Source organism: Pseudoliparis swirei, chromosome 5, assembly GCF_029220125.1.
Source record: "Pseudoliparis swirei isolate HS2019 ecotype Mariana Trench chromosome 5, NWPU_hadal_v1, whole genome shotgun sequence".
Classification (NCBI taxonomy): Eukaryota; Metazoa; Chordata; class Actinopteri; order Perciformes; family Liparidae; genus Pseudoliparis; species Pseudoliparis swirei.
The window spans coordinates 22,643,383-22,668,701 of NC_079392.1; the positions used below are offsets into that span (position 1 = coordinate 22,643,383).

The 25,319-nt window shown below is 44.0% G+C and overlaps 2 protein-coding genes across 2 annotated transcripts in view; both read left to right on the plus strand.

The window, feature by feature from the left end:
• Window positions 1-5,061, plus strand: sec22bb (SEC22 homolog B, vesicle trafficking protein b). The gene is made up of 5 exons (XM_056414348.1): window positions 1-172; window positions 1,685-1,794; window positions 1,912-2,072; window positions 2,531-2,677; window positions 2,865-5,061. Exons 1-5 carry the CDS (start codon window positions 98-100, stop codon window positions 3,017-3,019), a joined length of 648 nt encoding a protein of 215 aa, XP_056270323.1. The 5' UTR covers window positions 1-97; the 3' UTR covers window positions 3,020-5,061.
• A 12,562-nt stretch (window positions 5,062-17,623) lies between these two features.
• notch2 (notch receptor 2) overlaps window positions 17,624-25,319 on the plus strand; it is a 46,475-nt gene continuing 38,779 nt past the window's right edge. The window contains exon 1 of the mRNA XM_056414289.1: window positions 17,624-17,963. Within this exon, the coding sequence (XP_056270264.1) occupies window positions 17,891-17,963 (73 nt within the window). The 5' untranslated portion in view covers window positions 17,624-17,890. The remainder of the gene's footprint in view (window positions 17,964-25,319) is intronic.

Genomic DNA, 25,319 nt, shown 5'->3' on the forward strand with positions numbered 1-25,319 from the left:
CAGCTCAGCGCGTCGGTCCCTGCGGTGTTGTCAGTTTACAGCCCGTCAGACGCTACCTGTAACTTTCGTTGGGCCGCGGAGAAACACACCGAGGGAGATGGTGCTGCTGACGATGATCGCTCGGCTGGCTGACGGCCTGCCGTTAGCCGCCTCAATGCAGGAGGACGAGCAGGTTAAATGATCAGCTTTGTGTGTGGTTGTTGTTGCTAGCTGTGTGTTCGCTGTTGTCGGTGCAGGCTGTTCACGCCTCTAGGTTGACACGTTAGCTTAACGTGGCTGCCGGAGGCCCGTGTGTACCGACACAGCCTTTTAATGTACGTCGAGTGACTCACTCGGAGCAGGTCAGGTTTGAACTCTGACCTTTTTATTCCGATGCAGCTTCTAGGCATTTGAACGTCGCATAACTTCACCTGTAAGTTCTGTGAGGCTTAAAACAGCTCAATTTAGGTCTTAAAAATGTGCTTTCCACAGTCAAACACGATATATGTGTTGTATCAAAAGCAAAAAGGTTTGCCAAAACATGCCTTTTATCAGTTTTGATTGAACAATTATCGTAACACCTGATTTATAGGCACAGGTGAGCATCTTTTCCAGTAGAATGTTTCATATTGCAGGTCAATGGGTATATTTAAGGTTTTAGCTGATCATATACATTTCTGCATGTATGTATGTTGGACCGATAAGAAACCAGAAATAGTTCAAATTATGTTTGAAATAAAGCAAAAACAGTGTTGCTTTTACAGGCTTTGTCCACCAGATGGCGCTGGCATGTTTCTTTTATATCTCAAATGATCTGCTCAGTAGATGCTTACCATTTAACACCAAATTTAAGGAAATTCTTATCAGAATTATAATTTTTTACTTTTTCAAGAATACCGGCTGCAATGCTGTTAAATGTTATAATGTCTCAGTTACCAAGTGGTTCAGATGCAACGTCCAATGTTCGATTGCATCGTGAACCAACAGAAAATAATTCCCGCCTCATAACTCCAAATAGACACAAACATAAACGTAACACATGAGAAATGTTAAAAATGGACCCACATTGTGACATGTTAAGTTGTTGCATTATGTTTGCGCATGACCTACCAGGAGTCTAACGTATTTCCCTTCCACTCTCTTGTTTGCTCTCATAAAGGGAAGTGAAAAGGTTTGTTGTGTCTCTGCTCTGTGCGTCAACATCATACGTGTGTATCTGTGATGCGACAGTGTTGCTGTAAATAATCCGGTCATTTGCTAGAGTCAACCACACCCAGGAAATTGAATACCATCCACATACTGGCCATACATTACCTCAAACAGCTGGGTGTGGCTTTTCGTTCTTTAAAAAAACACACCAGACATTGCCTCTTCAGTCTCAGTTGAGGCGTCACTCGGCTGAGTCTGTCTGCAGTGTTTATTTTAAACACACTTTACAGGGCAAGAAATGCACTCCAATAGAAATAGTGTGAAATCTGGACTGTGGGCCGATTGCTATTTTAGTACAGTTAAAAATCACACTCATATTTATGTCTTTTCTGGTGCTACTGTAGTGACGTTTTCTTGTCAGCGCCGCCTGCAAACAACGCATACAACAGTATATTTCTTGCCCCGAGTAAACGCCATATTTCTTGTGAGAGTTGTGAGTGAGTCGATTTGTTACTGATCATATCTTTTTTTCACCCCCCCCCCCCCATCGGTTCAGTTGGGTCGGGACCTCCAGCAGTATCAGAGTCAAGCGAAGCAGCTCTTCAGGAAACTTAATGATCAGAGTCCCACACGCTGCACTTTAGAGGCTGGCTCCATGTCATTTCAGTGAGTATGAAGAAGCGCGTGAATCCAGTGAAACGCATGATAACACAGTGGCATAGAAGACAAATGCATATAGAATATTTCTGTAATTTATTTCACATTTTGATGTTCTCCTTGCAGCTATTTCATCGAGAAGGGCGTGTGCTATCTCGTGCTGTGCGAAGCCAGCTTTGCCAAGAAGCTGGCCTTCGCTTACCTCGAAGACCTGCAGGCGGAGTTTCACGAGCAGCACGGAAAGAAGGTGCCCACCGTGTCCCGGCCCTACTCCTTCATTGAGTTTGGTAAGAGAGAGCCGGGAGCTTCCGAAGCGCCGCTTCTCCGGGCCGAAAAAGTCCAAATGCATTACCGGGCATTACTAAGTTGCAGTTGTGATGACACATTCCGTGAGGCGGGTGTAGACAAGAATCTGCCTTTTTTTTCTCCCCATATACCCTCCTCTCTTCAATCCCGTGCTCCCATTACATTACATTACATTACATGTCATTTAGCAGACGCTTTTATCCAAAGCGACTTCCAATAAGTGCATTTCAACCTAGAGTATAAACCAAGAACAACAAGAACACAGGAAGCAACACTTCCTTAACTCAGTCGAACCACAAAAGCACCACAATAAGTGCCATCCCAGTGCCACTGAAATGCAAATCTGTGTTTTAATCCAGATATAGTCGGAAAAGGTGTGTTTTCAGTCCCGATTGCATACATTTAGCATTTCGTCACTTCTCATTGTGTCCCTCCTCAGACACCTACATCCAAAAGACCAAGAAGTCGTACATTGACAGCCGAGCGAGGAGGAATCTGGGCAGCATCAACACGGAGCTGCAGGACGTCCAGAGGATCATGGTGGCGAACATCGAGGAGGTGCTGCAGCGAGGAGAGGCCCTCTCTGGTGAGTCCACGCCGACGCAGCGTGTCCTCCTCCCGCCGAAGGATAAACGCCGAGGAGCGGCCCTCCTCATATTCACGCCGTGGAGCTCATCTGTGTGTGTCTCTCTCTCTCGCCTCCCTTTTTTACCCTCTCCTCGTGTGTTTGGATCCTCCTCCTCCTCCTCCTCCTCCGCCTCCCTTCTCTGCAGCGCTGGACTCCAAGGCCAGCAACTTGTCCAGCCTGTCGAAGAAGTACCGGAGCGACGCCAAGTATCTGAACACCCGCTCCACCTATGCCAAGCTGGCGGCCGGTGGTGTGTTTTTCATCATGCTCATTGTCTATGTACGCTTCTGGTGGCTCTGAGAGAGAGAACGAGTGAGAGAAAGAGAGATAGAGAGATAAAAGAGGTGTTGAAGTTTATAATGAGCTGCACAGAGTCTGCAGACGCGCAACAACAACAAAACAGGACGCCTGCTCTTAATAAGACTTTGCAGACATAACACGGCCCATTTTTGTTCTCACCTGTCCCATGGATGTGTGATCCGAATATAAATGATTACATAATGTTATTATTCACAGTTATTCCGCAGTGCACTAGTAGTTGCCCTGGACACAAGTGGGAATCAGTGAATGTGCCTGTGTGGGTCGATTGCTCTGTTTTTGTAGGCGATTAGTTTTTCCAAGTGTGGAAAGAGAATGAAAAAGAAAAGTTCCCGAAGCTCTACTGTACCGTCACGGGACCGATTTCATCTTGCATACCGTCGAATGATAACAAACAAAAACGATTCATCCTGAGCACATCACATGGGTATCTGCTTTCATTCATATTCTAACCACAGTAGCGCTGGCTTGACAGTAAGGACCGCAGCTACATCGCTACATTTGGGGGAAACACGACATGTTTTTTTAGTTGAATCGGCTTGAATAATTTAGGTACGCTGAGTACTTAAAAACATAAACAATTGTATGCAAGTCTTGTAAAATGCAAATTCACCTCCATCAAATATAGCCAATGTTGTCCACCCATAAGGGACTGTCCAGAAACTATTAGGGAGTCAGAAAAAGGGGGAGAAGGATGTATATATTTTTTCTTCTTATTGCCTGAAAGAGGATTGTCCGACTCTTTTTTTTGGGGGGGGGGGAGAGAGCAGGGAGGCTCATTTGAAGGTGCTACATTTGAAATTCAGAGCTTTAATATTGCAGCGAAGAATGATGTAATGGCGCCCAGAGCGGGGAACGAAGTCGCACTCCCTCTTTCTGTGTTTCGTCATCCGAGCTTCTCTGTTCTTTGTTTACGTTGCCAGTCTGGCCCCCGTGTGTGTGTCCATGTGTGTGTGTGTGTGTGTGTGTGTGTGTCCCACTGGCTAGCTAGTAGCCACTGCTCTACCCTCCAGTTAGCAATGCCACCCTCTGGTTCCCCCCCCCCCCTCAGGTAAACAGTCGGCTCTTTCGGCACCGTCGCCGTCGCCATGTTGCCAATTCCTCGATCACAGCTGGGCTCTGAATTTTTAATTGAGCACCTTTTTTAAAAATGTTTGATTCCAGCCCTCAAATCAAATGGTAGCGTACATTGTCGTCGTGTTGGCAGCGGGTTGGAGAGGCGCCCTTTCTCATAGAACAGCAGTCGTCCCTTCTCACAGCAGCTGTTTTGACACGAAGATACTCGACTGAATTAATTGTCAGGGTCAACCCGAATGGAACGACAAGCCCATGATTAATGTTATTCATTAGCCCTGTGTTTACCCTGCTATGTATGACACGTCAACATGGCTGCTGTGATAAATGCCTGTCCTGTCGACTTTATTTTATATGTTTCCCATCACACTCGACTAGCTCATGGGATAAATGATGAGAATCAGAATATGGAAATGTGTGTGTACAATTAATACTGATTACATCTTGTTACCTCCTTCACTCTCGCCTTCATCACAACAAAACATAATGTGCCATATCAAATTGGCCAATATTATTATGACAATTATATAAGTTTAGCCTTCTAATTTGTATGTCTTTATCAAAATAGAGGGTGGCTGGAATATTAATAGGGGAGTGCCCAGAGAAAATCTGAATGATGCTGGTAGAAGCCTTGTTTCTTCAACACCCCCCTTTCTAGATGACCTTCGTACAGTCCCTAACCCGACCTCAGCAGAGTGTTTCCATACTCCTTTTACCCTCTTGCTCCGTGACCGTATGGACCAGCAGCTTTCTGTAACCAGGCATACACACATATAAGATGTCTGGTGTGGGGTCCTTTTGTTTATTCTTTAATTTTGTACAAAGTGTCAACGTGAAGACTCGATTTAAAAGTGAATTCAGGCCGTGAGACACAGGCGCCCTCGGCTGGAAGGGACGCCTTCTCCTTTTCCGTCTACTATCTATGAATAAAATCATTTGCACAAAATGCGTTTCCTGTCTGGTCAGATGTTCTTCATCTGGGAATGTAAATAGAGGTGTTTGTGTTATATAGTTAGGAGATTCTCACTTTTGGCGGAGCCATCAATGCAGAATACACATACAAGACTGCAAAAGTATACACCGGTTTGGATTATTATCCGGATCCCAGGTTATTGAAATGCAAAAAAGTGGGTTTTCTAGGAGGAGCTCAGCACAGGAGTTAAAATGGGACATACAACCTCAGATTTAACCTTTTTTAAGGGGTTTTCCTATAATATACAGTAAGCCAAACACATCTCTCTTTTAGAAAAAATGGGGGGAAATATCAATCAAAAAACCCACGTCTTCTGAGAAGGATTCTCAGAGACTCTCCAGGTATTTTTTCAGAAATATTTTCACTTCACCCGTATGCTATTTCATGGTGTTTGCCACCAGAAACACGGTCTGGTGATACCTCTCTTGACCAGCAGGGAGAGGCCTTTCCTCACTGTCGCACTGATGCAGTTGAAGAAAGAAAGAAAGAAAAGAAAAAAAAGCTCAAAAATCTCCCTGACTTGCAACTTCTGCTTCTGACTGGCCTTCTGCGAGCTGAGCTCCAAATCATAGGTTTTCAAAAGGATGGGAAAATATAGGCTTCAGCTTCTGGGATGGAGGAGAGAAAAAAAAAATGAAAAGCAGACTGTTGCAGATGCACGGTTCTGAAACAGTAAAAAGAAAGAAATACTAGCATTGTAAAAAGCTGACAGAGCAGCCGGCCGACTCTTCAACTTGAGGTAGAACCGGAAATGTCAGAGGAGAAATGAGAAGCAGCAGCGGGTAGCGTGCCAAAAAACAAACCACAGGGCACAGGCTGACCTTTTCACCTCAAGGGAAGTAAGTATTTTTGAGTTTGGCCTCAGTTGCGATCGCTACCTTTCTTTATCATCTAGGAAAACACATTTTTGCAAACCTTATTTTTCATTGACTGCCTCTGTTGGAGATGACTACTTTTTTGTTATAGTGTCTCTGAATACTTCAGCGTGGTCACATGTTCAGCCGTCTCTCTCCTGTCAGTTTCAGTCATACCCTGTATGTGTCACCACTTTCACAGACATTCTCTCCAGACCCTTCTGTTCTATTTATTATAACATGTTGAACAAAATCACTATTTTTAATTTTTTTTAGACAATTTTGGAGAAAAAAAACATTTTCAAGATACGCTGAATTAGAAATCGACAAGTCATAAACAAAAAGGTTTAAAAATATGGATTTCTTGCTATCAGCAAAGTCCCACGTGTTTGAACTTGATAACAGTGGTTTCTTCCTCTGCCACTCATTTTGTATTTGTTAAGGGCATTAAAGTTTCTTCAAATAGCAACATTTTAATTTGTGTCACGGCAGAAACAAGGAAGTACAAATGAACTTGAGTAACAGAGTCAAATCTATGTGTGTGTGTGTGTGTGTGTGTGTGTGTGTGTGTGTGTGTGTGTGTGTGTGTGTGTGTGTGTAAATGTCACAGTGATTAAAGAGAGGACAACATACCTTTCTCTCGCTCCGGCCCTTTCTCCCCTTCCTCTGCAGGTTACCATAGCAGCAGCAGAGTGTGTGACAGTCATGTGAAAAACGAAGCTGATTGGATTAAAATACTTTGTGTGAACAAGGGTCAGGAATACGCCGCACATACTAAACACACACAGTCTGATTTAAACACACGCGCACACACACTCATAATTATAATAAAGCATTCTATTTGTAAGTACTAAGTCACAAACCAAGACAGGTAGAAAGGTTGCAGGGCCTTCTTAACATGTAGCCACACAGACGCTTATTACCCCGTCTTGATTAGATTTCCTGTCAAAAGCGCAGACTCAACCACAAGACCATTCATTCACCTACATTCGAGGTCTTGTGTAACTTTAGTGAAACGGCGCACAAGAGCGATGTGACCTTGGCCGTGACCTTCAGCCACTTCGCCTCTGCTTCACTGGATTAGTCAAGCATGCACATTCAGACAGTTTCAGTCATGTTTCCCGCAACTTCACGTCGAGCTTTCACAACTCGTTCTGCCACTGATTGATCGTGAGGGTTGCCCATACCCACCGAACGCCTGACCTCCGTACGAGGAGGCCACACCTCGTTACCTATTTGTAAAGGGTCCGTCCCACTCTGACAACTTCATCTACTCCCCTGAGACTGACTAGAACTTGATCTCTGACAGGATGGGAGAAAAAAAACGAAGAAAAAAAACACCCTCACACAATTTAATTAGCATGCTAAATCACTGGGTTAAAAACAGGTCGCAGCCTATTTGGATCAGTAAAGCACTGACACAATACTGGGTTAGTTTGACCCAGTTTTACACCTATAAACAGATTGTACATACATGTGCAACACAACAAGCACACGTTTGACCTTAAAACTGTGACGAATGAATCGTCACCGCAAAACTGCAAATAATACACATATTAAGAACAATCAGCAACACATAGGGACATATATACAGGACTGTCTCAGAAAATTAGAATATTGTGATGAAGTTCTTTATTTTCTGTAATGCAATTCAAAAAACAAAAATGTCATGCATTCTGGATTCATTACAAATCAACTGAAATATTGCACGCCTTTTATTCTGATTTATTGCTGATTATGGCTTACAGCTTAAGAAAACTCAAATATCCTATCTCTAAATATTAGAATATCATGAAAAAGTATACTAGTAGGGTATTAAACAAATCACTTGAATTGTCTAATTAACTCGAAACACCTGCAAGGGTTTCCTGAGCCTTGACAAACACTCAGCTGTTATAAATCTTTTTTTTTACTTGGTCTGAGGAAATATTAAAATTTTATGAGATAGGATTTTAGAGTTTTCTTAAGCTGTAAGCCATAATCAGCAATATTAAAAGAATAAAAGGCTTGCAATATTTCAGTTGATTTGTAATGAATCCAGAATGCATGACATTTTTGTTTTTTTAATTGCATTACAGAAAATAAAGAACTTTATCACAATATTCTAATTTTCTGAGACAGTCCTGTAAGTCTAAAAAGCGCCGCAGTAGATTCTAATGCTTCACAACCTATAGTTTAGTTGAATGAACTAAGAGTCTACAGTCTACATTGCTCAGGCCCAGCGGTGCTTTTAGCTACACGCCAACATTAGCACGGTAACTATCTTAGTTTAGCGTGTTAGCATGCTAACATGTGCTAATAAGCTCCAAACACCAAGCTCAGGCAGATGGGAATGTCCTTAGTTTTACGGGTTTTTGGTCAAACTTAAGTATCGGGCAAACAGAAATGTTGACCTGATAATGGCCTCGGGTGAAAGGGTAAGGGGATCCGACTTTTTACAATTCAACCTCAGAGGACTGTGGATGTCTGTGCGACATCTCACAACAATATCTTCGTGAAAAATGTCACAGGATCCCCAAATTATGATGAATCCTCTGGGCACCATCATGTCCTTACACACCTTCACAGCAATACATAATGACATCATTAAATATGTTAGTCTGGATCAAATTGGTGGACCAAGTGAGTGGACAACATTTGATTTTCCCAGAATCACTAAGACCCACCAGTGAGTGCTATAATTAACCAAATTGTGTAACTTTCATCAGAGAGGGACTTCATTAAAGAGGTCTTTGATGATCATTTCCTGTAAATTCACCATGGACAGTTCAAATGAAACACAATCAAAACTCTTTTTTTAAAGAACGGGACTTTCTCTCAACCTCTTAATTTCATATCAAATTGTTGTTCAGTCATTCAAGTAGAAATGATGTATAAAAGGGAAGAAAAATGGGAATTCAGTCTGAATATCAGGCTGGTAGTTTCCCTCGGTACATTTGTAGTGTGGTGGAAAGGTAGATGTGGACCACAACAAGGAAGCCGTGTCCATCTATCATCTGTAATGCTATGATAATAACACAACATTTAAAAAAACGTGTTCCATCCCATATCAAACCTGCTTCCCACCTCATCCCAGCTGCTTCCCCATCACTTCCCTTTCATCCTCTTCCCTCAAACTCCCGTCCGGTCCAATCGGACCACAGGGAAGCTGCGGAGACAGCAGCTGTATGGCAAGTGGAGAGGATCATAAAAGTGCAGAAGGCCGAAAGAGGAAGTCGAGGGACCCGGTGAGTTATTGCCCCCCAAACGCACACACTGGGTCCTGGGAACCGGGAACTTCTCACAGGGGGGGTTCAGTGTGGAGTGTTTTCCACGGGCATGGACCGGCTATGTACTCCGTGTGTCCGTTATCACCTCATCACAGAGCAGTGATGACGCCCCCCCCCCCCCACACACACACATACACACACACCTTACCGTCATAATACTGCATGAGTCTATCTAAAAAAAAGAGCAAACCCTTAACTCTGTAATAAAAAGGATGTAATAAAAGACCCTTTTTTCCCACCTCTACATAGATACCCGCAACTCATATTGAGTAATTTCCCTTTATCAACAACAGAATAAAGAGTGGGAAGAAAGAAATGAGAGTGAAAGTGAGAGAAATGTACGTCACACTGGGAGAGACATATCACCTGGTTGAACACACACCTCTGAAATGTTGAATTATTTTGCCACTCAAGTTCTGTAAAGGACCCCGATTAACATTCTTTACAAACTTTCTCTCATTTCCCAGCGATTCCAATTCATCTCCCAAATTTCTCCAAATAGCAACCTTGGTTTATTAATAGTGTCATGTCTGACACACGCACACACACACACACAATGCGGAGTTGCGGCTGTGAGAAAGTGTGAGGGCTCGAGTGTGAATTCCAGCCATGCCTGTCTTTTAGCAGCTTGTGAATTTATGATGCAATTAACCCTGGAAGATATGCCGAGCACACTCACTTTACACTCTCGAGAACTTTCAGCGTGTGAGTTAAACACACAAAACGTGGAGGAGATGTGATGAATTGAGCGTGGACGTGTGCTGGAAAAAAAGCTCAACCCGGTAAAAGATGTGTCACGCTTCCCATTGTCTACGTTTGATTTGATTTGAATCTGGATTTCTATCATTTTTTAATTTTTTGGTGTATATTTGGGAAAGCCCAAACCAATCATTTGTGCACTTCAACCCACACGCTGTGTTCTAACCCGGGTTATCTTTCAGCCGGACTCCTCCTCTCGATCCGGCTGTTCTCCTCCTGTCAGCGCAGTGAGCATCATGGGCTGCGGCAGATTAGTTTGACCTGCTGCACCCCCTGGGCCTCGGGGAGCGGGGGGGGGGGGGGGGGGGCACGGGGCCCAAATGTGCGCGTCAGTATATTTGTGTGTTTATGTTTAGGCGCATGCACAAGTGTGCATACATTGGTGCGTCTCCTGATGTATTTATGTTGAGACGACCTCGGGTGGGAGTTGGCGGGACTGAATTGGCCCCCACATGAGACCTTTCTCAAAACTAATATCACCAGTAGTGGATTACATGTCAGAGGTCAGGTCCTCCACTATATCAACCTTCACTAAGATCGTTGTTATTCTCCTCATATGTTGTTGTTTTTTCATCATAAGGTCATTAAAAAATAAGTTACTTGGGCTCCAGGCGGCACCACACTGAAGAGATAACTCAAAATGTGATTCTTATCGGCCTTTTGTTTTAAACATTTTTTGTGAGTCGAGAGAAGTGTTATCGATCCTTTCAGTTGCTTGTTTACATGTTTAGATTATTCACAATATTTACACTTTTGTCTTAATTTTAGCTTCAGATGTGCTCCCTGAGGCAGACAGTGGAACTCCTGAAGCACAGCTCTAGATCACCGAGCAATGTTTGCTTTCCTCAAATGAGAGTCGTGCATGCATCAGTGCATTGTGTGTGTTTGTTGTGCATGTGTGTTTTTGTGTATACAAAATCAGTTTTCTAATCATTGCATCAGTGTTCCCAAAAGGCATTAAAAAACATCATGTTGCCTCCAGGTTCTAGCTCGGCGACTTGCTCCAGTTTATCCTGGGGGTTGTTTGTGAGGGAGTTGGGAAGCGTGGCGCTGTATGTATGTGTGTATGTGTGTGTGTGTGTGTGTGGGTGTACAGTATAAACCTTGCAGAATCCAGATGACACTGCCGGGGCCCTTATTTTCCCACAGCGCAATATAAATAGCCTGCTAGTGTGGGGTGACGGTGGGCAGGCAGGGGCGCTCGAGGGAGGAGCCCATCCACACACAACCACACATTCCGGTTCCACCTGGCCCTATAGGTCACTTACAGGATGTGTACACACACACACACACACACATACACACCCACCCACCCTCCTCCACCTCCTCCTCAAACCTTTCCTCTATGACCTGTTTCGAACAAATGAAAGCGCACGTAGTGAGGAATCAAAAACTTTCAAGAGCCCTGGAGCGGGAACAAGTGTGCTTCTCACACACCGGATTGATTTACGGAAACGGGAGTGCACTCTCCCAGGTGGTCTGGTTCCGGGACGACAGACAACGCGTAGTCTCTTCTTCTTGGTTCAGGCTTCAGACGAAATGAATTGTGGACCCTGTGGGAAACAATGTAGGAAATCATGACCTCTGCGGTGACTTTTGGCAGAGGAAGCTTGGTCATGGGAGGAATCGGCAGCGGCTGGAGCAAGCCCATCTTAACTGTTTAACGTCTGACTCCACTTGCCAAAAAGGCTCGATCACCCGGTAGTGGAAGGATGGTCTTGGGCTCTACCGCAAGTGTTTCGATCGAGAAAAGAGACACAGCATGGGTCGGTTTGATTCTCCCGGGCCGAAAGGCAGCTTTTACAGCTAACATTCCTTGTTTCCGTCATAATTTTCGCGCTCTGCCCGTTGTCAACTTCGACAGGTACAGTACTCCTCAATTCCCCTCATGGGCATCCACACCGACCAATAAACTGGCTGGGGATCTGAATGGGGTGAGAGGGCTGAGGAGCTGAATCTAATCTATCTCTGAGAAAGTTGATCCGATCCGGGGGTCCACTTAGGTCCAAGGGAGGAACCTTTTCCTGGAGTCTGGTGGGGCCACTGGATACTGCACTGACTTCGCAGGTCCAAGTTTCTGCAAAACTTAAGGACATATGGTTAACATGAGATTTAGTCGGGAGGGAAATCAAGACCCGTCTTTCTTTCACAAAGAATCCCCGCCCGGGCTGGAGACGGATGAAGGAATTGATCCCTGTTGCGAAAGTTTACACCTGCCCTACAATCCCTCCCCCATTCCCCTTAACTTTCCCAGTCTAGTCTATATGAGGATTGTGGATCTTCTTCCAGAAACCCCAATCCGTATGGGCTCAGTGCAATGGTAACTGTAAACACAAGCGCCGCCTAAGGCACTGGCACTAACAGGATGATGATAGACAGTTTTTTTTTTTTTTTGTTTGTTGACTAGGCCCCAGTCTATAAGGCTTTCCAGCCCTTGAAGCGAGTTGATGACCCGCTGGCGCAGGTAGACAGCAAACCTCCCAGACGCGCGCTGCCCAGAGAAAGCCCATGCTCAGATAAAAAGCTGCTGGGTTGTGTTGAAAATGCATCACACTGTACCCAGAAAGGCTCTGCACAAAGAGTCTCCGGAAAAATCTCCCGAGAGCCGAGCAGGGAGGGAGGAAACAGCCTGACTTGGGTGCTCAGCTGGAGTATTGAGGCAAATTTTTCAGCTGTGGATGACGACACCGAGGAGCAGTCTCTGTTGAGAAAATTATTCATAATTCTTCTGAACCCCGCCTGGCGTCTCTCAGCTCTTTGTATTTCCTGGCTGACTGTCCAGTCTTTTCTGATGAAAAAAATCACGCCCTGTACCGACAGACGAGCGGCGTTCTGGAAGGGCTGGGTCGGTCGGGTCTGTCTGTTGTGTTACGATCTCAGACACTCAGGAACTTAGACACACGCAGGACCCCAACCCGGGGAGCAAATGAAAGCGCCACGAGAGAATCAAAAAAAACTTTTTAAGAGCCCAACATAACCCGACCTGATCATCAAAGACCAGACTGACCTGTTTCCTCACCTCTGTGCAAACTCCCCCTTCTCTCCTCATAGGGGGGGGGGGACCCCTTGGCTGAGGTCTCTACCCGCATCGTGACATCGGGCCCTCGCGCCCTCGCTGACTCTCCACCTTTGACCACGATGGAACGCCATGACGCACACACACACACGCAACCATCTTGATTTCTCACACGAACAACCCCTGGTTTCCTTAACCCTTGTGTTGCCTTCGGGTCATTTTGACCCGATTCAATATTTAACCCTCCTGTCGCCTTCGGGTCAATTTGACCCCATTCAATGTTTAATGTCGGTGTTCTTTCGGGAGTCAACAAACAAACATAAAGTACCTCACACTTAAACTTGGAAAACAATATTAATTCTAATAATTTTCTGGAGATTTTAATAGCTGGGGTCATATTGACCTCAAGGGTAAAATATGTTAGTAAATATAAAGGTAACAGGAGGGTTAAACATTGAATCGGGTCATATTGACCCGAAGGCGACAGGAGGGTGAAACATTGAATCGAGTCAAATTGACCCGAAGGCAACACAAGGGTTAAAGAAGCTGACGTGTGCAAATCGCTTCTTTATAGTGTAACACACACGAAATGTGCAAAAGCTACAGCACATCAACAACCGATGACATTGTCTGCAGCGGGCTGCTGTTGGCTAAGCCACGGGGAGGCGTACAAAGTGATTCATCAGCTCGACAATAAATCAAATGATTACACAGCCTCCGCTGAACGCTAATGTCTGTATTACACAGTAGTTACAGTATAAAATGATTCACGCTATTTTGCAGCAAATTCTGAAAAAAAAAGAAGAAAAAAAAGCCTCGCACAGATATGTTGACTTCCCACATATAAGTAAATGATTCCACTGATTTACTGCCGATCTGTGTGCTTTTATAAAGTGTGCACATTATCGACCCCGGTGTTGACATTTGACTCATATAACCTCAAGTTCACACAAGAACAAAATTATTTGCCGTGATTCAATATTTGGCAACCCTTTAAATCAGCTCTGCATCTCTCTGTCAATTACACACCATGTGGCTTCTCGTCTTGATTACTCGGCTCCAGTGGCCGAGCCCTTCCCCGTCGATGTGTCAAGGAGATCTGGAACTCAGCTGAAGCGATATGCTATATCATATAAGTATTTGTTATCGCGGCCGCCGCCACCGCCGCCTTTTTGCCCCAGCTGACTTCATTTAAAACCTTTTAGCCCATTGCACATGTCACACAAATGTAAAAGCTGTGTATGGTTTATTTTGGACGGCATGTCGGGTGAGAAAAGAGGTGATAATCAACCCTAAATATACCCCCTTTAGCTTCCTGTCCCCCGGATCTGCTTACCCAGTAAAGACGATATTAGACAGCCGATGCTTCCGTCTGAAGGGGGCACAAGGGGAAATAAAAACTTCACACCCAATGCTCCATGCACGTTCATGAATGCTCACATCAGCAAAGCCAGTGCAGAAAGAAAGGCATGCTGGTCCACACTTGGGACCACCTCGTAAACCTGATCTCAGTGCCGCATTAAAGGTTTGCAAAATGCTATGGTGCGGAAAGCTTGATATTTAGTATTAAATGTCTCTGGAGTGCATAGAAGCATCCAGAAGACCGGCCTCGGTTATGTGCGACTGCAAATTAGTTTGCGCAGCTGGGAAAAGTGAATCGGTTCCCTGCCACTACTAATTATAGAAAGGCATCATGTATACACTTGGTACTGCCGCTCCCGCCTGCCAGCTCAGAACGTAAAGGCCGGGTCACTTCTCCTTGAATTACAGGCCCTGATTTGGTTTCCCATGGCTATCAAGTTGGGGGAAGATGGCGTGTTTATGGTTAAGGAGAGTGCACAAGCACACACACACTCCCTCGTGTAATCAGTCATTGCTATCTGCCCTTTACATCCATGCTGTGAACGCTATGTTCTGCACTATAAATCTAGAGGCGGACAGCTGGACTGACTGACGAGCTCAGAATCGGTGTGAGGAGCTCCAACGTTGATGAAAGCGGCTTTCGAAAAACCAGCGGGGCAGAAGCCGACGGCTCAGATCCGTGGCCTCAACCTAAAATACCAAGAAACAGAAAAATGGATAACAAAATTTGCTAAAGTTCTGATCACACACTTATTGATTCCTGGCAGTGTTTACTGCAAACACTTTTTTTTTTTTGTGGTTCGTAAATGTTTTAAGTACAAACAAAACTGTAACTATGTTATCTGCTTTTATTACCTGAGCATCTTGAAAAGATTGAAGTTGTTAATGTATTTATTACAAAGATGGTTCAAAGGGATTTAGAGCATCAGTGAGACGGAGCCTTCCCAACACTTTGTTTATATTTTCCTCCTTGAAACCGTGTCGACGCCTTTCATCAGCCCGATGAAAAGTAGGAACTAATCAGCGTTTTCTGCTCACGAGGCTCATCCGCACCCGTCCTCACCCCATCTTCCCCAAAAGGCCCACATCTGGAGTGACATCATTTGGAAAAACAGTGCTGCAGACATAAAAAGTCGTCCTCTGATGTGATTTATATCACATCATCAGAGGGCTCACATGACAAACTGTTATTTCCCCCGTGAAATAAGAGGAGTATCCAAGTGTATTAAAAAAACACGACACAAATCAAAATTTAAGAAGACGCCTTTTGTGGCAGATTTAAATGTTTTAACAATAAGCAAACACGAGACGTGGCTCATCCACAGAAAACACAGCATCTGACCAAAATGCCTGAACAACGTTTGTTGCGGTGCCAGCACATGACACCCAACCACGCACGGAGAGAAGAAGCATGACATTGGCCGAAGCAACCAAAGCATTGTCAGTCCGGACCCCCGAGGAGATCAATTTGCTCCCCTCCGGTTGCAGGCCTTTCAGCAGGGTTGAGTGGGGGACGGAGGGCCGGTCGCAGCAGCAGGAGGCTCTGCAATGTTTCTCTAGCGAGGTGTAAAGACAAACAAATCACTGGGATGAGACGTGGCCTTGTTATTGTGATGAGCCAGTGATTTACACCTGGATCATTCAGGCTGATAAGGGATAATTAGTTTGGGATTACTTCGGTCACTAACACTTTAGAAAGCCAGTGTGAGTGTATGTCTGCGCACGGGGGAGGGAGCTGAGAGGCCAGTGTTGGCTTTCACCAAAGTCGACCTCGCTCTGTAGAAAATAAGACAGTGACGTGATTAAAAATTGTTTTACTTCTGGTGAGCGACAAGGACAATGTTTCATTGTGAAGGCTACCGACCACCTCGGCATTAAAACTTAGCCTTATTGCTGACAACTGTATTGATTAATTAGATGATTATTTTGACTGCTTATCAAGAAAATAATTAATACAAAATAATAATTGTCATGTACAATATAACATCATTCAATCAATTAACAGTGATATATATGTATATATATATATATATATTTTTAAACAGCTTATTTTCATATTTGACAGTGATATATATGCATATATATATATATATATATATATATTTAAACAGCTTATTTTCATATTTGAGAGGCTGGAACCGAAGAATGTTGTCTTTTTTGGGTGATTTAAATGATCATTCCATTAGTTAAATTGTTGCTATTTCCCTTCAACTAATCAACTAATCAACGAATTGACGAATCAGTCCGGCTAAAAAAGAATTACAAAATGATTGAAAAAGCATTCAGTTCATTTTATGTAGCCCAATATCACACATTACGAGGTAGCCTCAGAGGGCTTTACAATCTGCCAACATGATGTTATGGCAATGTTTATATTTTGGGAAAAAATTATCTATAGATTATTCTTGTATTGTCTATTTGTATCTTATGAAACTTGCATTACACTTCCTTAAGATATATATATTTTTTATTCGAGTATGAGTATTAAAGACCACCCCCCTCAACCAAAATAGACATCTACCTGACCCTAACTACTCCAGAACTTGACCTATCTCTGAACCTGGGGAAGTGGTGACTAACCTGCAACCTGCTCAACACCAGAGAGAGGCGAGATGTATCTCTGATGTCATGGTGTACGGTAACAACATCACGTTAGGTGCATCCTCAACCACATCAAATGGAGTGAATTCAAGAGGACTGGAAGACATTGTTTACCAATCTTTTGGTGTCTACTTTTTCAAAAGTAATGTCATAGTCCGGATTCTCATGTTCAGTTTTTAAGTGAGAACGCTGCAGAAAATGAACCACACGGACTGGCATTAACAGTTGTGATAACGAACAAAAAGAAGTGAAGTGTGGGTGTCCGAAGCATATAGGGAGGGGGAAAACGTGCAGTTCATGGGAGGAGAAAAGAAGAAGAAGAAAAAAAACAACATTGAACGGGTTAAATTTGAGTCATACCAGGCTCAGAGAAGTAGAAAAATGAGAAGAAAAAAATAAATTCCTCCGCCGCGCGGCGACACAGAGAAAGCACACTTCAACTTCTGCTGTGTTTTTAATGTTGTGTTCGTGATAACATGAAAGATTATATAGAGTAAATACGAATTTGCTACAGTGGTGATAAACACTCTTATTTAGATACAAGCGTGTACGTTTGAACAACTTTTTAAACCTGTTGATAGATCCCTTCTGACTTGAGCGGAAGGATATGTGTTTAGGGTTCTTCACTCTCAGTGACTTTAGTGACTGGTGAGCGCAGAGAGGTGGAGGACTGTTTTTTTTTGGTGCCGTGTGTGACTACTACAAGTTAAATTGTGTATTTGTAACGTTTTTTTGTACGTAACGGCTCGTAGTAAAATACACGTACAACAAAAATATCGTAATGTTGTAATGTTTTGGCGCTGCAGGTAGTTTTTTTCTCCCTTTTTTTTCCGTCTTCTCTTTTTAATTGCGCGAGCGTTTCCACCGAGACTCGTTTCCAACTAACCGTCCCGGGGAGACGGCTCAACTTCGGGCTGGCGACCCTATGTGGATTTTACTGAAAACATGGAGCAGATTCCCGGTTTCTCTTCGGGCAAATCACTAGTCTTCGTCTTCTGCTTCATTCGCATCTCTCTGGGTAAGTTGTTGAATATTGAAAAAAAACTAAAAAAGGCTGCGCTGTTTCTAATAATTCAGAACTTGTCATGATCACGTTATTGTCACATCTCAGACACACACACACACACACACACACACACACACACACACTGCTTCCCCACTTTACGTCTGACAAAGGTGAGATGAGTTAGAACAAACAAAAGTTTATTTATTTATTTATTTTTTAACCATACGCCGGCTAACGTGACATTACTTTGACGTTACTTTGACGTTACTCACGCTACGACGTTACGTCCCTCAACAGACGTTGAGGCTCGCATTTCGTAACGTTTATCCCCAGTACTTGTTTTCTCTCTCCATCGCGTGTGTATCTACTATTACATTATTAATATCGTTCACCTAGTTTATGAGGGTGTAATTGATGCGGCACATGTCCACACGCCGACCCGTGTCGCACTCAAAAGGGGTTCCGGTCTGGGTGATGCTCTGACTCACTGCTACTGAGTGCTCGGTCTGAGCCGAGTCCACCGCTGCCCAGATGTTGAGCAGAGAGAAATAATTCAAAATGGACACGTAAACCGTGTTTAGACTGCCCCTCTGAATTAAGAGAGCTGCTGGGGATGAAGGAGAGGACACGAGCTCAAACGCTCCAGTGTGGGCGATACGTTGGAGTCAGTCACGAGGCCAGAAGGTGTCTCCAAATTGGGAAATAATTGTGATATGTATGAAAAAAAATAGATGGAATTGGAAACTATATTAATCACTCAAATCAGGTGTTTATTCGTCATAGAATCGCCAGCAATGTATGCATGCATTTAGCATAGCATATATAGAGTTAACTGGCTTTCTGGGTCTTTAATTAAGGACTAATTAGTTTCCATTCTAGGAGGCCAACAGCTCCTAAAGTGCTCAGGTCTCTGTGGATGAGGAATAACTCCGATGAATGAAAAGTTCTTTTGCATTGAGATTGCAAAAAAATGGGTAAAATCTAGCAAAGCAACGCAGTGGCTCACACCGTGCATGTTTTTTCTTCATATCTCCTGAGTGTAATGCATTTGAGCCTGATATTATTGTAAAGCTGTGCTTCTAATGCAAAGGTGCATAAACATTGAACGATTTTTCGGATTAAGATTAGATAATGTATGCTTATTTTCCTGGGGATTAGTACTTTAGTGAATGCAACATTGACAACTTCATTTGGAGTGTGCCTTACTAATTTGATCACAACTTTATGTTCCTCATCATTCCGAATAATATACAGTGACGTTTTTTTTCTTCTACCAATGTGAATTTCTGTGTTTGCTCTGAGAAATGTGCAATAAGACCTGTAACCCTTTTAAGCCTTTAAGTATGGGTGCCAAGGCAGTAAAACTGACTTCATGCCTTTTTAGCTCAGAGTTGATACACGCAGCCTCGCTTTTCTTTCTCCCATTTTTTTCATGGACTATAGGTGACTAGAGAAGTTACACAAAAGAAGAAAAGACAATGTGAAAGGGCTGCAGGCAGTGCAAGGAGACGCAGTGGAATGTTGTTGGTGTTTGACATTCCTCCCCTCTCTGTTCAACCTCTCTCTCACACACACACACACACACACACACACACACACACACCATGTGCACCGTGATTTTCTTCCCCTCTTCCTTCCCCTCTCCATCTTCATGTATCCTTTGTGCCACTTGGTTTACGCTCGCCGGCGCAAGGTGCCTGCTCCAGAAAACGACGTCATCGCGGCGTTCGCTTTGAGCGCGAAGGCTAACCGAGCATTTTATCAAATGTAATTTGATAAAATGCTTTTTTTTCAGCCAAACAAAAGAGATTTCACCATTTCAATCTTTGTCTCACGACAATACTTTTAATTCGACACTTCTTTCTACACAGGGATTACACAGAGGCGATAGAGCATGTCCATTAATATGAGATATGAGTTCATGCTTATTTACAATTCCTCCTTGTTTAGTTTATGGCATTTTGCCAGTAACATGAAGTGACTCCTCACAGTTTATTCTGTTTGTACAGCCTCTGGCATCTTGTCGAATACGACCACATACAGCACATGAGCATCAGCATGAACATGAGCGTCTTTTGGCGTGCTCCTAGCAGGATGGCGTGCAATAAGGTGTCGTTTACCGTAATGACATGAGGGCGGTTTGAGGTTTACCGATACGGCAAAAATCGCCCGTCGGCTGCAGTGTGCAGCTTCTAATTTTAACCGGTCATTGTTTTTTTTCTTTCACCGTTTCTTGTTTTCAATATTACAGTACAAATTATTCGCCAACAAAACAATGTAAGCACCTCTGTGTCAATATTTATAAAATACTATCAGGAGTTGGCGGTCTGTTGCTCACAGTTGTGACAAATACAACTGCACTTCCTCTTAGTTTTTTCAAAATAAAAGCCGGCCAATTGTTTACCGATTTGAAAGATTTAAATGTGGAGCAGCGGGTTGGCGTTATCCTAACCTGATAGTCTCGGCACATTAGACTGGAACTTAGAAGAGTTGCAAACTTCTGAATATAAATATATATAAATATATATATTTTAGTTTCTTTCTTTCTGACACACCTCAAGCAAATCCATTTAATGCAGATTTGAAAAGGATCAATATGAACTCACTCCTGAGGCTTTATTTATACTCGCGCAGATGGTTCGTTGCATTGTTCTCCGAAATGCCAGAGGGCGTACAAACAAATTGAACTGTGAAGAATCAAAAAGACAATGAAAGTAACCCGGAGTAACCTGCAAAAAAACACATAAATCAACCTCCACAATGGCGAAGGAGGCTTCACTACGGCAAGTACAAACTCAGCTTTAGCAGAGCCACAATTGTGCGGACGACACAACATCATCCCCTGCTGCTCGGCATCAGCGAAAGCATGTTGTTCCTGTGCCAGTGGACATCGAGCCTTTATCGTCCGAAGCGGATGAAAGTGTCAAAGTTACTCAGCTGTGGCTGGAAAAGGTGATTTGTGACACATTCCTAAACTACCAGTCGCAGCATACCAGAGGGTCCATTGGCATTTGCCATTGAGTTCCAGTGGTTTGCTAATCGAGCTGGACACATTGCTAAAGTCTTCCTCTTCAAAAAGACTAAATGCATATTTGCTGTTCAATCATAATTTAAGGCCTGTAAAGGCAAATATAGACCCTACGCGGTGATGCAGGAAAACAGTGAATAATACTGCGGTGCACAGTGTTGTTGTTGTTGATTCTACAGGGGTTCGTACGGTCATGGAAAACCTGGAAAAGTCATGGAATTTTAAAATGGTCATTTCCAGGCCTGGAAAAGTCATGGAAAAAACTTAAATAATAAAAGTTAAAATCACGTGTTCATTTACGCCGAGTTTGAAATAATTAATATATATTTTTAAATAAAGACGCTCAAAATATAAGCCGGCGATAGCTCCCGATACGCAGCATTTTCTACAGTTTTCATGTTTATACCGAGATTTCAGTTTGGTTATGGAAATTTGGTTTAAAGTCATGGAAAAGTCCTGGAAATCCATCGGTCAACATGTGTAAGAACCCTGATTCTATATCTGATCTTGAGGAAGTGCAGTCACCACCTTTTGTGGCACACGACATGGCGCTGCCCCGATGGCGTGGGCATGCGCATCGTTGCATATATTTGCCCAGTGCAAACAGTTGACATGAGTGTGTGTATCTATTTGAGTGTGCGTATCGACATGAAGTGACAAAGGCCCGCGATTGTGCCGCCCGTGGTTTACTCGCATCCCGCCCGAGCCGGAGCCCGGTGTGAAATGTGATTCATCTGCGCCGCGTCGCGTGCTACGAACACAAAGATATTTATTGAGCCGCCCGTACTGCCGCGTTATTTACGGACCACCAGCACCTCCCTCCGCCTCGTGGCTGTTTTATCGATGTGTCTCGAGACGTCTCCTCCGTGACGCTCTCCCGTCGGCGTCTCACCTCTCGCCCGTCAGCTCGCCGTCGTCTCGGTGCGATAGTCGGGGTTCGTACGGTCATGGAAAACCTGGAAAAGTCATGGAATTCTAAAATGGTCATTTCCAGGCCTGGAGAAGTCATGGAAAAAAACTTAAATCATAAAAGTTTTGGAAAAGTCATGGAAATGTGTTAAAATCACGTGTTCATTCACGCCGAGTTTGAAATAATTCATATATTTTTTAAAGAAAGACGCTCAAAACATAAGCCGGCGATAGCTCTCGATACGCAACATTTTCTACAGCTTTCATGTTTATACCGAGATTTCAGTTTGGTCATGGAAATTTGGTTTAAAGTCATGGAAAAGTCATGAAAATCCACTGGTCGAAATGTGTAAGAACCCTGGACAGTGATCTCCCCTCTCTGTTGGTCGTGTAATAAAAGAGCCAGGCCTCCGCATGGGCTCCGAACCCAGTATTTGTTTGTCGTCGTGGGAGTAAGTAGTAAATAACGAGTCAGTGGAGGAATGTCTGTGGTGCCGTGCCACAGATGCACGGGTGCGTCTGCCGCAATTCTATGCAGCCGACACGGCGTAGAGTCGACTTAAAGTTAAACACCGACTGTGATTAAGGCCTCGAAGTTGAAATGCACAGCAGACAACGGTGGAAGTCACGGTCCCGCGTCGGTTCGCCTGCTTGACCAGTTTGCCCGCGGCGACTTTGATCCTCCCACGTTAAATAAATACCAGTCGAAATGCCAACGGAGCTCGGCGGATGAACCTGCCGGCGCCGTTGCCGTCGGAGGCGCCGTTTGACTGTGAAGGTCGAGGGGATTACGGAGCGCCGCGTCCGCGCTGTTGAACAGGTTAGCAAATTAACAGGGAATTACCGCGGACCCGCATTCCTTGGCCGTCACAACGCCGTAATCCCGGAGACGGGCGGGCGGGGTGCACGGAGTAATGAATCGAGCGTCGCCCGTCAGGTGGGAGATGGGAATATAGGTATTAGTTCGGTCCTACGTAAGAACCAGTTCCAATACGTGGCATTTAATAAGTCACATTTAGACTGTTTTGTAAGTTAAAGTTGATTTAAGGGGGAAGGGGGGGGGGGGCAGTGAGTTTGACAGTAAAGATTGTCAAGACATAAAACATTGGCTCTGGCCAGGAAACCCGTTGATAAACCAGTTTTCTTTAAATCTCTGCTCTGATTAACTCTGGAGAGGTTTTACATGTTGCCCAGAAGTCAGAGGAAAGAAACACGAGGGGAGAGAGAGTTGGTTAAACAACCACGTATCTCTATAGATGAGAACATTGTTCCTCATATATCAGATGTCGTTTTTCACCATTCACATTATATGATACTGGTGGTTAAATTCTGATGAATTCTAACATGTTACTGGAATCTGTCGCAGCCTGAGATCTGATACAAACGTTTGACTTCATGGGAAGAGAGACAGTTTGACTTTGGACTGTGTGCTTCTGAATCCAACAACGGGATGGAACTGAACATGTCTGCACAGCAGCCCTGAGCTTTTTCATTTGAATATTTTTTTTTTTTTTGACTGAGCAAGGGAAAGTCCCTCCATTGGCCCTGTTTCTGTCTGTCTGTATCTTACACACACACACACACACACACACACGCACACACAGCACTTTTACATGAAATCCCCCCAACTCTTCCCAGTGATTACAACAGCAGGACGACCTTCTCTTCTCATTTGGGAGGTTGGGAGGGTAATTACTGGGGCTGTCCCACTGGAGATTTTTGTCCTCTTAATTTCACTTTCATCAACTGAGACTACTGGCAGCTTCTTCATTTTTAAAAAAATCTCCTAAACTAGCACGTGGTTAGCTTTTGAATGTCTTCTTTCTAAAATGAGAATAGCTACTTAAAGGTCAGTCAACCCAGAGTTTTCACTGACTTCTGGGGCTAACCCGCTTCACTTTAATCAGCAGGAGGCAAGCAAGACACGTGAGGCTTTGGTCCTGAGGAGTTGTTGTTTACACCCCAACAAAGAGCACAAACACTTCCACACTCGAAGCTATGACGTGACTGCTAACTTCATAATCACGCGTTTGCTCTCTCTCTCTCTCTCTCTCTCTCTCTCTCTTTCGTGACCGCACACTAGCAAACCTTACGCTCACGCGTTTTCCTTCAGGGTTTTCCTTCAGGAGGGTTTAACCCAAATCATGATCATTTTCTAAACCCAACCGAGCAGCTCGTTGCCTCAACCTCGGGAGATTTCTGGCAGAAGCCCTGAAGTCAACTTTCCCGCATGTGCACGCTACACACTCGACCTACACACTTAGAGTTATTCCTCAAGGGAGTTTGCTACTAAGACATTTAAAGTATAAAAAAACATCCTGTGCCTCGGCCCGGCGGCGTGTCATTCGTGACCTTTCTTTTGCCCGCTGGTTTACCCAGATCGCAGCGGGTTGCATCGAACAAAGGATCGGGAATGGAGCCGATTTAATGCAGATACTGTTGCGTTTAAAAATGTCTTGATTTGCCCGGATAAAGATCCAGGAGATTAACTGGAGACCGTCTTTGTCATAATAATAATAATAATAATAATATATAGCACCTTTAAAAACAATGTTTACAAAGTGCTCCACGGATAGTCAAAGCAAAACAATATTACATTTAAAAGTATATATTAAAATAAAAAATAAAATGGAAAATAAAAAATAAATAAATTAAAAACCAAATAAATTTAAAAAAACAGACAACTAAATTAGGGGAACCAAAGTTCTGCATAAAAAGACTAGATCACTTAAAAGCTGTTCTATAAAAATGGGTTTTAAGAAGTGATTTAAAAGAAGTCACTGATTCTGCAATCACTGTAATCACACACCGACGCTGTGTCTGTCGGCACTGAACTCTTTCTGACGCTATTCTACCTGCTTCTTCTAAACTGAAGCAGGCGGAGAATAAAGCCTTAAAAAAACAAACGTCTGGGTCGTCTGCCGTTTGTGTGGGCCCGGTGACGCTCCCCTCGGGGTCGTAGTGTTTAGCTTGAGCATCATCTCCCTCCCTCCGTGCTGAGCTCGGGGTATTTTATTGCGAGTTGCCACGACGACGACTGCTCGGCCCGCTGGATATCGAGGCTCGTGCAGCAATTCCAGGAAACGGGGTTACTTCCTCACTCAGCGCGAACAACTTCCTGCCCTCCGCCGCGTGGATGTGTGCCAGGGCTCAGGAACACCCATTCGTGTGTAGTCTTTGTCCGTAGGTCGGTAATTACTTCCCCGTCTCAATCCTCAGCTATTAGCTCTAAAGCCCATCTATTTCTCTCCGCCCCTCTCCCCTCCTCTATCCACCGCAGTCTTTTTTCTTCTTCTCATGACACGGCTTGACCCCTCCAGGGAGCTCGCTGTGGTGTCGGTGACAAAGCAGTGGCGAGTGCTGAGCGAGGAACCAGCGCAATGCCAGCTGAACACAACAACCTGACTCTCTCTCTCTCTTTCTCTCTTCTT

Excerpts from the sequence above, each read along its gene's own strand:
- sec22bb (XM_056414348.1), top strand. The coding sequence starts at position 98 with ATGGTGCTGCTGACGATGATCGCTCGGCTGGCTGACGGCCTGCCGTTA. Across the intron at positions 2,073-2,530 it reads CTACTCCTTCATTGAGTTTG|ACACCTACATCCAAAAGACC; the intron begins GTAAGAGAGAGC and ends GTCCCTCCTCAG. Across the intron at positions 2,678-2,864 it reads GCGAGGAGAGGCCCTCTCTG|CGCTGGACTCCAAGGCCAGC; the intron begins GTGAGTCCACGC and ends CCTTCTCTGCAG.